General features: G+C 41.0%; 1 protein-coding gene across 1 annotated transcript; it reads right to left on the reverse strand.

Moving 5' to 3' along the window:
* Positions 1-900: 900 nt before the first annotated feature.
* On the reverse strand, positions 901-12,212 carry LOC112231078 (cytosolic purine 5'-nucleotidase). The gene is made up of 18 exons (XM_024397610.2): positions 11,917-12,212; positions 8,345-8,418; positions 8,037-8,154; positions 7,456-7,551; positions 4,178-4,269; positions 4,024-4,081; positions 3,802-3,895; positions 3,643-3,696; positions 3,410-3,493; positions 3,121-3,162; positions 2,922-3,023; positions 2,760-2,826; positions 2,381-2,551; positions 2,160-2,211; positions 2,019-2,079; positions 1,632-1,808; positions 1,416-1,511; positions 901-1,256 (listed from the first exon to the last, which is right to left on the reverse strand). The coding sequence occupies exons 1-18, from the start codon at positions 12,018-12,020 to the stop codon at positions 1,212-1,214; spliced, it is 1,587 nt and encodes a 528-aa protein (XP_024253378.1). The 5' UTR covers positions 12,021-12,212; the 3' UTR covers positions 901-1,211.
* Positions 12,213-14,409: the final 2,197 nt, after the last annotated feature.

Here is a 14,409-nt window from a genome sequence, read left to right on the forward strand (position 1 = left end):
TCGGATTTTTTACGATTTGGCGAGAGGCAAGTAAAAAAAACGTGCATTGGGCCAGCAGCACACGCTTGCACCTCAATATGAAACGGTATGCCTATTTGAACATTCAATATTATTGTTATTTGATTTATTAAATTGTATTATTCACTTCACATTTCAATGGACCAATGCTTTAGAGGGTAAAGGCTTTTTAATCCATGTAATTGACTTTGAATGTGGAAGAAACACATTGAGCCTATAGTGCGTTTACAGCCCACTGAGCACAGACGTCAATTCAACGTATATTCCACGGTGGTTCAACGTAATTTCATTGAAATTAGGTGGAAATAACTTTGATTCAACCAGTGTGCGCCCAGTGGCAAGTCTGAATTATAAAAATGACGTCCCGCCCATAGGTTTGCATACAGTGGATTGCAAGTGTTTGGCAGAGAACAGCGATTTGCTGCCATCCAATGGGCAGAGGGCGTCAGTACGCCTCAAGAGCCTTGTTTGTTACATTCAAATTATTGTTGAAATTACGCTGTAATTTTGTTTCACCGTTATAGAACGGATAAATGTTTTGGACTCATTCTTTTATTTATTAAACTTTAGGATGATCACCTAATTACATAACCCCCATAGACTAGTGTAGGCTTCTAATACAAAGTAGGGTATGAAGAGTAGCCAACAAGAGAGCATAATTATTGTAGTTTTTTTTGTCAGATAGGTTCATGTTATCATTTTCATAAACCCACCTATCCATGGTCACGCACCCCAGGGCTAGTTACATACTTATTAAACGTAGGCTACATGAGCCAACCTGCATAATAATTCGCCACAAACACTTGATATTTAAATGGTCACTGAGCATGTTTCAGTTTCCATGCTCATTGAAGGTAATATACATTTGCACATGGAACAAAATCAGTATTGCAAATAGGATTTACTGTAGTTAAATAGACAAGCACACATAAAAACAGATTAATAATAACAAATATGAACGTATACAGTAACCTATAATCAGAGACATATCCACGTGTTCCCCCCTTTCACATACTGTCAAAAAAACGAGTTATGAAACTGTCTTCCAGCAGGTGGCGCTATACATTTGATTATATTGTTGTCTATTAAAAAGCAGAGAATTCATTGCCAGTCAAAAAAAAAACACAGCCACCTTTTTTGAGATATGGAGGAACAGTCGGAAAAACAGAATAATTGTTCTGGTAAATACATCCTTATGTGTCTTTCAGTTCCACTGTGTTATCTTCTTCACTCGCCCTCTAAGAAAAGAAAGGCTATATTTTAAAATCAATATGGACAATGAAGATAGAGACAACAAAGATATACTTTTTCATGGATTAAATCTAGTCTGTTTATTTCAACAGAAAACGCAACATTTGTAAATAACATAGCTGCAAGTGTAGGTATGAGTGTCAAACCTTGGCTTCAGATATCTTCTGGACATGATCCAGAGCGGAGAACTCAGGTGAGGGGAAGTTAAGGGGGTGATGATCCACAGAGGACTCATGGGGCATCTGGACAGCATCAGGGGGGGAAATCTATGTTTTTTCATGGTAATTTCAGCAAGGTATTTGATGAAAGAGTAGATGCATGTCCCTGTTAATTATCACATGCATATCTAAACTGAAACTCACCAGGACAGATTGGGCTCTGAACAGGTAACTGAAGGGATAGTGGAGCAGGTTAATGCAGGTGGAAGAGTACAGGTCAGCATAACGCATGAGCTGGCTGGCAAACAGAGTCTGTCTTGAGCCACTCCGCAACAGGCTGCCCATCTGGCCGTAGGAAAGATCCATCCTATAGGTCACCACCTGTAAGACACAAGACAGAGGCATAGTCACAAAATGCAGTTAGCCACACATTGAAAAACACAGCCAGACAAAAGCAAATTCTCACTCAGGTGTAATTATGATAACATTTCAGATAAATATGCCAGTGAAGCACATAACCTTGGTGGATGGTGTGTGGATGTGATAGAGCATTTCTCAGAGAGGGATTGTGTGTCAGTGGGCATGGTTTACCTTGATCCTGGTCTGAATGGCACTGATGTCTGGGCACTCTCGACAGCTACTGTCCAGGTGCCTGAGGGGAAAGGCCAGTCAGACTAACAAATGCAATACTAGACAAGTGTCACTCATAGAACAGAGGAAATGCCCACTCACTTGTACAACTCAGCTAAAAAGACATCAAGACGCTTCAGCTCTTCAAAGAGATCTTGAGAAAAAAGAGAAACACTTGTCAAAACGGTGGCCTCAACTTCAAGATTACATGACCTAACAAAATGTCTGCAAAGTGGCCATGTAATGTCTGTGTATGGTATATGATACGTCAGTGTTAGGGTCACTGAGGTCATGAAGAGGAGGTTGACCATGTTTGTACTTACGACTCTTCTCTGTCCACACCTGCAACTCCTTGGCCAGTTCAGGCACCACCAGGAAGGTCTTCCAACCTTGCCTCTTCTTGGACTTCAGGATGTCCCCAAAGATGTGGTCCCCCACATAAAGGATGTCCTTCCCCTTCACATCCAGCAGGTCACATACAATGTCTGAGGAGCCTGCAGGGAGGAGAGACAGTTGGAGGGGGAAATGGACAGATAAGAGGATGGAAAGTTGACAAGATGTGACACCCACTGAAACCAAGATGGGTGAAAGTGACTATTCCTCTCCCATCTTAATCCCTTTCTCCTATCTTCCCATTTACTCTCCATCCCTCTTCCTAGAATATGACCTTTTTTTTAACAATTGGAAAATGGAACAGCTTACCTCCAGAGTAGACTGTTCCATGCTGGAGGTCTCCAGTGTATGTTCCGATGCGGAGCTTCCCTGTGTTCTATGTTGGATAGATTAGAACATTTATCTAACTGTGCGGTGTGTTAAAGGATGTTTTCTATACACACCATGTGATACTGAGTCAAAGGGCCTTACTGTGTCCACCTGTCTCAGCACAGTTCCCTCTGCAAAGAACAGTGGCTTCCTGGTATCCACGACGACAAGGTCAAAGAATGCACGCCACTGTTTCTTTGGGTTCTTAGAAGAAAAACATATTGAAACGTTCATTACTGTTCATTTATTTGTTCCCCAAAACCTTTTTCCTTCATTTGAAACTGGAGACACCTAGACTAACCTTGGCACCTGGTGGAGTTTCGAGCAAGTATTTCATGATAGCCTGAGGAAAAGAACAAAGACACATCCTTCGTATGAAAAATAATACAAAAGAATGGACATTTATTGAATACAATGGACATTGTGTATTGAATAGAATGGACATCATGCATAGAATAGAATGGACATGTATCAAATACAATGGACATCATTCATAGAATAGAATGGACATGTATTGAATACAATGGACATCCTTTATAGAATAACATGGACATCATGTGCCATGAAACCATGCAACATTAACGTCTGACCTCTGTGTAGTTGTAGTCACTGTTGGTCGCCAGGAACACTTTGGCCACCTCCTTAATGCGAGTCAGGAGAACAGGCAAGTTTGGCTGTAAAGAGAAGGAAGTAAAGGAGAGGGAAATTTCCTCTGGATAGAGAAATGATGTCCAAAGCACTTTGACAATATCCCGTATCCATAAAGGTCATCCAATATGGAATAGCAATCAATTGAGGGAGTTTCAAAGTTATTTTCACTCACATCTCTGATGACATATTTATCCAAATTCTTCAGAGTGCTTTCCTTCAGAACGCCCTATATGACAAAAAGGAGTCAGTCTTTACACAAAGACATAGACAGTAATGTGTCATAATGTGTGTATGTGTCGGGATGGCACGGTATGTAAAGTATAATGCTGACCGTATCATGAACATAGTCCATTGCATCTCGAACATCCTGGAACATACTTCTGAATGACATGAACAAGTCACCATATTTGAAGCCTTTCTGGCAGCTTGGATAAACAAGAAAAGCAGAGAAACGACAGTCACATTGTTCATTTTGAATGATTTTACTATTCTCACAACTGTAAAGAAAAAGAAAGGGTCAACGAGAAGAGGGAGGAGAAAAAGCTCCACTCACTTTACATATCTGCTACATCTGGTGAAGAGTTCCACAAGGCAGCCATACAGATATGTCTCTGTGGGAGGAGCAGGAGGGCATTACAAAGTAACTCCATTACTTTATTTGCAGTATGACTGTACAGAACTACACAAAGTAATACTGTTGTAGCTACCTGAAAGGTTGAAGAGAGTGTTGAGGATATAGAAGCGGTCAGTGTTGCCTCTCTGAATGAAGTTGTTGGGGTAGTAGTCGTGGATCTTGTCCCTGTAGAGAAGGAAAGTATGCATACAACTAGCAAATTAAGAGTAATAATATATACCATTCAGCAGGCGCTTTTCTCCAAATCGACTTAGTCATGCATGCATACATTTTACATATGGGTGGTCCTGCGAAGTAACCACAGACGCATACAAAGACCTGTATCATGACAAAAACTAGAGGTTGACCGATTTAATTAGGGCCGATTTCAAGTTTTCATAACAATCGGAAATCGGTATTTTTGGACACCGATTTGGCAAAAAAAAAAAAACTTTTTTTTTACACCTTTATTTAACCAGGCAAGTCAGTTAAGAACACATTGACATTTTCAATTGATGGCCTAGGAACAGTGGGTTAACTGCCTTGTTCAGGGGCAGAACGACAGATTTTTACCTTGTCAGCTCGGGGATTCAATCTTGCAACCTTACAGTTAACTAGTCCAACGCTCTAACCACCAGCCTCTCATTGCACTCCACGAGGAGACTGCCTGCTAAGCGAATGCAGTAAGAAGCCGAGGTAAGTTGCTAGCTAGCATTGAACTTATCTTATAAAAAACAATCAATCAATCATAATCACTAGTTAACTACACATGGTTGATGATAATTACTAGTTTATCTAGCGTGTCCTGCGTCGCATATAATCAATGCAATGCAGGGGGATGATTTAACAAAAGCGCATTAGCGAAAAAAGCACAATCGTTGCACGACTGTACCTAACCATAAACACCAATGCCTTTCTTAAAATCAATACACAGAAGTATAGACTTTTAAACCTGCATATTTAGCTAAAAGAAATCCAGGTTAGCAGGCAATATTAACCAGGTGCGTTCATTGCACTCAGAGTCAGGGTATATGCAACCGTTTGGGCCGCCTGGCTCATTGCGAGCTAATTTGCCAGAATTTTACGTAATTATGACATAACATTGAAGGTTGTGCAATGTAACAGCAATATTTAGACTTATGGATGCCACCCGTTAGATAAAATACCGAACAGTTCTGTATTTCACTGAAATAATAAACGTTTTGTTTTCGAATTGATCGTTTCTGGATTAATGACCAAAGGCTCGTATTTCTGTGTGTTATTATGTTATAATTAAGTCTATGATTTGATAGAGCAGTCTGACAGAGATGGTAGGCAGCAGCAGGCTCATAAGCATTCACTCAAACAGAACTTTTGTGCGTTTTGCCAGCAGCTCTTCATGGTGCTTCAAGCATTGCGCTGTTTATGACTTCAAACCTATCAACTCTCGAGATGAGGCTGGTGTAACCGATGTGAAATGGCTAGCTAGTTAGCGGGGTGAGCGCTAATAGCGTTTCAAACGTCACTCGCTCTGAGACTTGGAGTAGTTGTTCCCCTTGCTCTGCATGGGTAACACTGCTTCGAGGGTGGCTGTTGTCGATGTGTTCCTGGTTCGAGCCCAAGTAGGAGCGAGGAGAGAGACGGAAGCTATACTGTTACACTGGCAATACTAAAGTGCCTATAAGAACATCCAATAGTCAAAGGTATATGAAATACAAATGGTATAGAGAGAAATGGTCCTATAAATACTATAATTACAACCTAAAACCTCTTACCTTGGAATATTGAAGTCTCATGTTAAAAGGAACCACCAGCTTTCATATGTTCTCATGTTCTGAGCAAGGAACTTAAACGTTAGCTTTTTTACATGGCACATATTACACTTTTACTTTCTTCTCCAACACTTTGTTTTTGCATTATTTAAAACAAATTGAACATGTTTCATTATTTATTTGAGGCTAAATGGATTTTTATTGATGTATTATATAAAGTTAAAATAAGTGTTCATTCAGTATTGTTGTAATTGTCATTATTACAAATACATTTTTAAAAATGTATATATATATATATACACACACACATGTTTTTATTTTTTTAATTTTTTGAAATCGGCAAATTAATCGGTATCGGCGTTGAAAAATCATATTCGGTCGACCTCTAACAAAAACATGCATACTGTGTACACACCCGGTCTGACAACCTCCCCAATAACAACAAACCGTTGCTGTTGGGGCGTTTCCAGATGATGAGTCATTCTGGGAGAACCCACTGAGCCAACATAACGTCCAGAGTGCACTTAACTCACCAGCACCATCAATGACAAGACCTCTCTTTGAATCTCATGACTATGTTAAGACATCATTTGAAAATACCAGCATTTACATGTTTAGATTCGGTCAATTGCAGCTTTTGTAGGTGTGTTGAAGTTCGATCAAGAGCTGGAGATAGAAACATCCACAGGCATTCGCCATTGAAGCATCACGACTGTCTGCCTCACTGTAAGAGTATGAGGCAGAGATGCAGTGGATATAGAGTGGAATTGAAATGCAACCGGATCCTCTCGATAGCTTAGCTGCTGGTAGGGGATCCCAAAGGCATCTAAAGCCTGATTTATGAATGGAGGATGGGCAGGCCCAAGTTCCCTCTGAATACATGTCTAACTGAAGTATAATCAAGTCTCACAATAAAAAAAACAAGACGCACAGTCCTACATACAGCACAAACTTAAAAGGAACACAATCATGCAATAACACACACCTAAACACAAGCATAGACATTCATTTGCAAATCCCATGGAACCAGGTGCTGGATATAAATATACTTCTTAATATTAGTGAGCTGGCTACATCACCATTGTAAGCCACTGGAAGAGTGAAGGATTCCAAAGCAGTGCTGCTATTCTGCATCCAATTAAATGTTTAGAAAAACCTTTTAACATTCCTGCACACCTTGTAGTGTATCATGTTGTTTGTGAAACACAAGTTATTGGGGGGCATTTTGCAGTTATTTGTCAGTCCTCCATGAAGGAATCAGGACAATGGGGGCTGTTTTATGTTGAAGGCTGAATATAACAGCAGTATGTAGGCCTACTGAGACACATGCTCACAGCTAGATCTGACCAAGGTCAGGATCAAGCTCTCTTCCGTCTCCAACATCCTCTGTTCCCCAATGCTGGGAGGTTGGCCTGAGTGAAAAAAAAGTTTGGGAACCTCTGTGCTCAATGACTAAAATGTTAAAATGTTCCGCTTAGATTACTTTGTAAAGCAATTGGGCAGATATGTTCTCAGTGACAGTTGACCCAAGGACAACCTTTTACAAAATGACAAACAGTATACTCAGAACAAGTCATCACCACACACACAAAAATGTATTTTCTGTGATGGAATCACTCACCTTTTTAGAAATGTGAAGCCATGACTGCACAGCAGAATGTTTCCATTGGAGTCCACCTTCAGCAAGTTCCCATACATTGTGTCAAACACCAGGCCACTAGAAAGGAGGGAGGAGTGATTGGGATGAATAAAGTTATGCAGACAGAGGAATAGATTGGAGAGGGCAATATTATATATTTTAGATGTGTGGTTGTTCCTGATATAATCAGTAGGTTACATTTTATTTCTCCTCTATTTTGACCGATCTTGTTATACTGTTACCAGGCCTTTGGGGAAACTCTCTGCAGGAGGTCTGTTTGTACTGATTAAATTGTAAAATGTCAGATGTTTCTCCAGCAGTGTCACCCTGGGCCAAGGACACAGAAAATAGACTGCACAGAGCCACAAATGGTTTTAAAATGAATGGTTAGGGGTCATTTCATAAGTAGACTCCCATAAAGAGTCCCATCCTAACTAACCATGGTTTGCATCTACCCAATGTCTTTGTGAGTACCGAGTCACGTTATTTACTACCAAACTAAACATACGTAAACATAAACAGTATGTAAATGTGTGTGAGATCAACAGAATGAGAGAACTTACCGAGTGGGGAAGGTGGGGTCGTAGTTGTAACGCAGTAGCTCATGGGGATAGCCTATAGACACCAGCCTGTCTCTGAGCAGCTCAAAGCCTAGATCCTCATAGTCAGGAGACTTATACGCTACACACACACACATAAACTGTCAGTACATTCATCAGTGGAAATGTTACAATATTTGTATGCTCATATACTTAAATCTGTGAGACACAGCTACTAGATTTCCATATTTTCAGCCTTTTTTGTTGCCCTTTACCAGTACAAGCACATCTCTTTGTTGGAGTAGGTGTACTGGGCTATTAAATTAATCTACCTGCCAGCGTGTAGTCCATGTCAAAGCCATAGCATTTGATGTTCTCCAATGTTACACTTCTATTGACGAACACCCTGTAATCAAAGGAAAACAGGACTGACAGTTGGTGTTTCTGGAGAGATTATCTAGGACATAAACATGGGTCAGTTGAGAAGCTGATATGGGGTATGCAGAAGCTTTTCAGGATACTCAATCAGCTGTAAAAAGGGTAATTTATAAAGACTGAATGGTGTGGGTTGAATGTAGCTCTAAATCTGACCTGTTGGCTAAGACAGCTGCAACCTTCAATAGTAGAACTCATTTTGACTCAACTTGCTTCGGCATCAAATTGGTTGTCATTTCATTTTTAAAAGACATTTAGTCTGATATTTCTCCAAACCATGGAAATCATTCCACTTGAGCTTAATGGGGCTGGTCAAATTGGGATATGCCTCACCAACTAAACTCTTGGGGACCAACCATTAAAGAATATCTTAAGCTACACAATCAGTCAAATCAGTTGGTAGTGCCGTAGTGGGCTCCATATCCAACAACACTATATCAATAGTGCTGTAGGATATGTTGTGGAACCTGCCAACATGGGCTAGACACACTAAGAGTATCCGACAGCCATGTTAATCTAGAGGAAGGTTATGGCTTTTTTTAAATGTATGGTATTGGCAAAGATTTCTGAGACTTTATACCATTAGTCACGTACCATGATAAATGTATCATGATTCAACTCAATGAGCCCACTCTGCATTTGATCAAACTCTGCAGTCAGTGGTGCCGTAGCAGAAACTGTGGTCGCACAGTTCACACGTCACTTCAGTTCTCTAGTATCTACCACACAGAACTCCCCTCTTCATGAACAGGTTTATATTTCAGTAATGGATAGCCTACGTAATAACAAAATCCATGTGTTAAACAAAAATTGTGTTAAATAAAGGAGATAAATAGATTGCTGTATTCAGAAATCTCCAGTGCCCTTTAGCCCTACCATTATTTATTGTTCCCTGAACATAGCATTTAATTAGCTAAAGAGAGATTAATCCTGTTCAGTCATTCATGAGAGATTGACAAGGTAACCACAGAAGGGTTTCCTGTGTCACCAGGTTATATGGAGCCTCTGTCAGTGACATCCTGGGAGAGAGACCCATTTCCCTCCTGTCTGAATGGCCTACACCTCACCTCATCTGTCTTTCCCTCTCCAGCTCCTGCCAATAGCAGCCAGCTCAATCATACAGGGTTGCTGTTAATAATTCACCTGACAGCTCCTGTTCAGGAAGTGTGTTGCTAAAGAAGCCTCATGTGAGCAAACAATCACTCGGAGACAGTGAGTGCCTGGGATGTATGAACAAGGTTACTGACAGAGTATATCTGGTTGAAGCACCCTATGAATGGTGGACACTGGCGGTAATTGGTGAAATAGTCGACCTAACACAGGTGTAAGAGGATATCGAATTGTCTCCAAGTGTGTTAGACCAAGTGTGATTTACACCTTTATTAACTGAGAATTTGTATAAAGGTTAGAAAACTTTAAGACCTGAGATGCTCTTCTCCTTTAGGTCACAGACAAACAGCTGTCCCATAATGCGGAGGAAGAACATAAATATGTGATTCTTACATTCTAGGTCTGAAAGAGAAGGCCTCCCTGAACTACCATTCCAAATCTCCACTCGTCTTCCAATGAGAGCAGGTAATGTAAGAGTATGTCTACCAGATCTCTCTGTGCATTGTCAGAACCTCTAGTGGAACCTCCTCAGCTCACAAAGACCCTTGATGACTTGATGCCTGAGGCAATTACCTCTTCTTCCGAATGGTAAATCAGCCACTGAGTGTAGGCTACATTTTCAAAAATGTGCTCAAGTTTAAAATGCTCATGTAAAATATTGTAAGTACGTTTTCTCCAGTTAAGCCAAGTTTACAATCATTTTTCTTCAAGTCGTTGGAAAATTATTATATATGGGTGTACCTTAGTGTCTTCGGAAAGTATTCAGACCCCTTAACCTCCTCCACATTTTGTTAGGTTACAGCCTTACTCTAAAATTGATTAAATAGTCATCCCCCCCCCCTCAAACTACACACAGAAACCCATAACAACAAAGCAAAAACTGTTTGTTAGAATTGTTTGCAAATTTATACAAAATAACTGAAACATCACATTTACATAAGTATTCAGACCCTTTTGTCAGTACTTTATTGGCAGCGATTACAGCCTCGAGTCTTCTTGTGTATGACGCTACAAGCTTGGCACACCTGTATTTGGGGAGTTTCTCCCATTCCGCTCTGCAGATCCTCTCAAGCTCTGTCAGGTTGGATGGGGAGCGTTGGTGCACAGCTATATTCAGGTCTCTCCAGAGATGTTAGATCAGGTTCAAGTCCGCGCTCTGGCTGGGCCACTCATGGACATTCAGAGACTTGTCCCAAAGCCACTCCTGCGTTGTCTTGGCGGTGTGCTTAGGGTTGTTGTCCTGTTGGAAGGTGAACCTTTGCCCCAGTCTGAGGTTCTGAGTGCTCTGGATCAGGTTTTCATCAAGGATCTCTGTACTTTGATCCATTCATTTTTGCCACGATCCTGATAAGTCATCCTGTCCCTACATCCCCACAGCATGATGCTGCCACCACCATGCTTCACCGTAGGGATGGTTCCAGGTTTCCTCCAGATGTGACGCTTGGCATTCAGGACAAAGAGTTCAATCTTGATTTCATCAGACCAGAAAATCTTGTTTCTCACAGAGTCAGTCTTTAGTTGGCTTTTGGCAAACTCCCAGCGCACTGTCAACTGCCTTTTACTGAGGAGTGGCTTCCGTCTGGCCACTCTACCATAAAAGGCCTAATTGGTGGAGTGCTACAGAGATGGTCGTCCTACTGGAAGGTTCTCCCATCTACACAGAGGAACTCTAGACCTCTGTCAGAGTGACCATCGGCTTCTTGGACACCTCCCTGACCAAGGCCCTTTCCCCCCGATTTCTCAGATTGGCCGGGCGGCCAGCTCTAGGAAGAGTCTTGCTGGTTCCAAACTTCTTCTATTTAATAATGATGGAGGCCACTGTGTTCTTTAGCACCTTCAATGCTGCAGAAATGTTTCGGTACCTTTCCCCAGATCTGTGCCTTGACACAACCCTGTCTCGGAGCTCTACGGACAATTCCTTCGACCGACCTCATGGCTTGGTTTTTGCTCTGACATGCACTGTGGGACCTTATATAGACAGGTGTGTGCCTTTCCAAATCATGTCCAATCAATTGAATTTACCACAGGTGGACTTCAATCAAGTTGTAGAAACATCAAGGATGATCAATGGAAACAGGATGCACCTGAGCTCAATTTCGAGTCTCATAGCAAAGGGTCTGAATTCTTATGTAAATAAGGTATGTTTATTTTTATTGAATTTGTAAACATTTATAAAAACCTGTTTTCGCGTTGTCATTACGGGGTATTGTGTGTAGATTGCTGAGGAAATAGTTTTATGTAATCCATTTTAGAATAAGGCTGTAACGTAACAAATGTGGAAAAAGTCAAGAGGTCTGAATACTTCCTTTAGGCACTAATGAAAGGCATAATGCATATTATGCTACATTAAATAACTCACTTATGCTGATAGTCCCTGTTCTTCAGCATGGGTACATCAAGCGAAACGCTCGGGTCTGAAGTAGGTTGATTTCTCACAATCCGAGTCGGAACCTCCATAGTCATCGCAGTTTCAGACTCTCTAGCGGCTACCCATATCAGATGCCACTATCCCCCTCAGCATTAGCTGTCATCTCACTATTAGCCTACAAACTGGAGAGGCATTTAAAGTTGTAGAATATGCAGATGTGTTCATGAAGAGTTTCCCTACACGTCAGTAAACAACAACCACTCCCCTTCATAAACGTCGTGACTCGGTAGTTAAGTGGGTGTGGATGCTCTGGGACCTACGCATCTTGCCCATGAATTGATCACACGTACGGCTGACTGAAAGTTGGCTTAAAACACCGAGAAAATGTTATCAGACCTCCACACACGCAGAGGGCGACGCGCGTTTGGGCTCGAGATTGCAAATACCAAGTTTTCTGAGATCTGAACAAAGCTGAAAGATTTTCAAAAACAACACACAAATACATGACTTCATACTTTTAAAGCAATTACGTTTGCATTAGGATATATAGCATATACGTCAAAAGTTTGTCCACATACTCATTCAAGGGTTTTCTCTTTATTTGTACTATTTTCGACATTGTAGAATATTAGTAAAGACAAACTATGAAATAACATACGGAATCATGTAGTAACCAAAAAAAGTGTTTGCACACGCTTGGCATTCTCTCAACCAGCTTAACTTGGAATGCTTTTCCAACAGTCTTGATTGCTGAGCACTTGATTGCTGCTTTTCCTTCACTCTGCAGTCCAACTCATCCCAAACCATCTCAATTGGGTTGAGGTCGGGTGATCGTGGAGGCCAGGTCATCTGATGCAGCACTCCATCACACTCCTTCTTGGTCAAATAGCTCTTACACAGCCTGGAGGTGTGTTGGGTCATTGTGCTGTTGAAAAACAAATGACAGAGAGACTAAGTGCAAACCAGATGCGACAGCGTATCATTGCAGAATGCTGTGGAAACCATGCTGGTTAAGTGTGACTTGAATCCTATATAAATCCCTGACAGTGTCACCAGCAAACTAACCCAACACCAACACACCTCCTCCTCCATGCTTCACGGTGGGAACCACACATGCAGAGATCATCTGTTCTCACAAAGACACAGCGGTTGGAACCAAAAATCTCAAATTTGGACTCATCAGACCAAAAGGACAGATTTCCACCGGTCTAATGTCCATTGCTCGTGTTTCTTGGCCCAAGCAAGTCTCTTCTTATTGGTGTCCTTTATTAGTGGTTTCTTTGCAGCAGTCTCCTCTGAACAGTTGATGTTGAAATGTGTCTGTTACTTGAATTCTGTGAAGCATTAATTTGGGCTGCAATCTGAAGTGCAGCTAAGTCTAATGAACTTATCCTCTGCAGCAGAGGTAACTCTGGGTCTTCCTTTCCTGTGGCGGTCCTCATGAGAGCAAGTTTCATCATAGCGCGTGATGGTTTTTGTGAATGCACTTGAATGCACTTGACTGACCGGATTGACTGACCTTCATGTCTTAAAATAATGGCCTGCCATTTCTCTTTGCTTATTTGAGCTTTTCTTGCCATAATATGGACTTGGTCTTTTACCAAATAGGGCTATCTCCTGTATACCACCCCTACCTTGTCACAACACAACTGATCGGCTCAAATGCATTAAGAAGGATAAGGCACACCTGTTATTGAAATCCAATCCAGGAGACTGCCTCTTGAAGCTGGTTGAGAGAATGCCAACAGTGTGCAAAGCTGTCATCAAGGCAAAGGGTGGCTACTTTAAAGAATCTCAAATATATTTTTGGTTACTACTTAATTCTATGTGGTATTGCATAGTTTTGAGGTCTTCACTATTATTCTACAATGTAGAAAATAGTACAAATAAAGAAAAACCCTTGAATGAGTAGATGTGTCAACTTTTGACTGGTACTGTTTTTCTTGTGAATATAGACAGACATAAGTTTCCATTTGAAATAATCCTACACACCACAGTAATGAAAAAAATACTCTCAAAGTGAGTGTAATAAATCAGACAGATAAGCTATGCATGACAGCCCTGCTGACTCACCAATAAGAAACTCAAGGCGAGCTGATTGAATCATGCTAAAATTATGTACCTTACCTTGTTCATCAGTAAAGTGCACACAGAATGCCGACTTTACAAGTAGGTGTCAGAGGTAAAACCTCTCCCTCCCTGATTAGTGTCTGTATGGCTGGGGCCAGAGCCTGATAATGACAGACGTTGGCCTGCTCACAATACTATAACTATTTTAATAGGGGGCCCTGAGAGGTAACATTTTTATCAAACAATAATTACCATCATAAAGGTCAAAATTATTGATTTGTAATCAAGATGACAGCAGACTGGACATGGGAGTGTGGGGCAAATCTTAACAGAGGAGTTTTCACAAAGAAAATGTTTTCACAGGAACGACAAAACAATGTGCAAGTCAGACACACAAGTCATTATGGAAAATGT

This window comes from Oncorhynchus tshawytscha, linkage group LG33, assembly GCF_018296145.1.
Source record: "Oncorhynchus tshawytscha isolate Ot180627B linkage group LG33, Otsh_v2.0, whole genome shotgun sequence".
NCBI classification, from domain to species: Eukaryota; Metazoa; Chordata; class Actinopteri; order Salmoniformes; family Salmonidae; genus Oncorhynchus; species Oncorhynchus tshawytscha.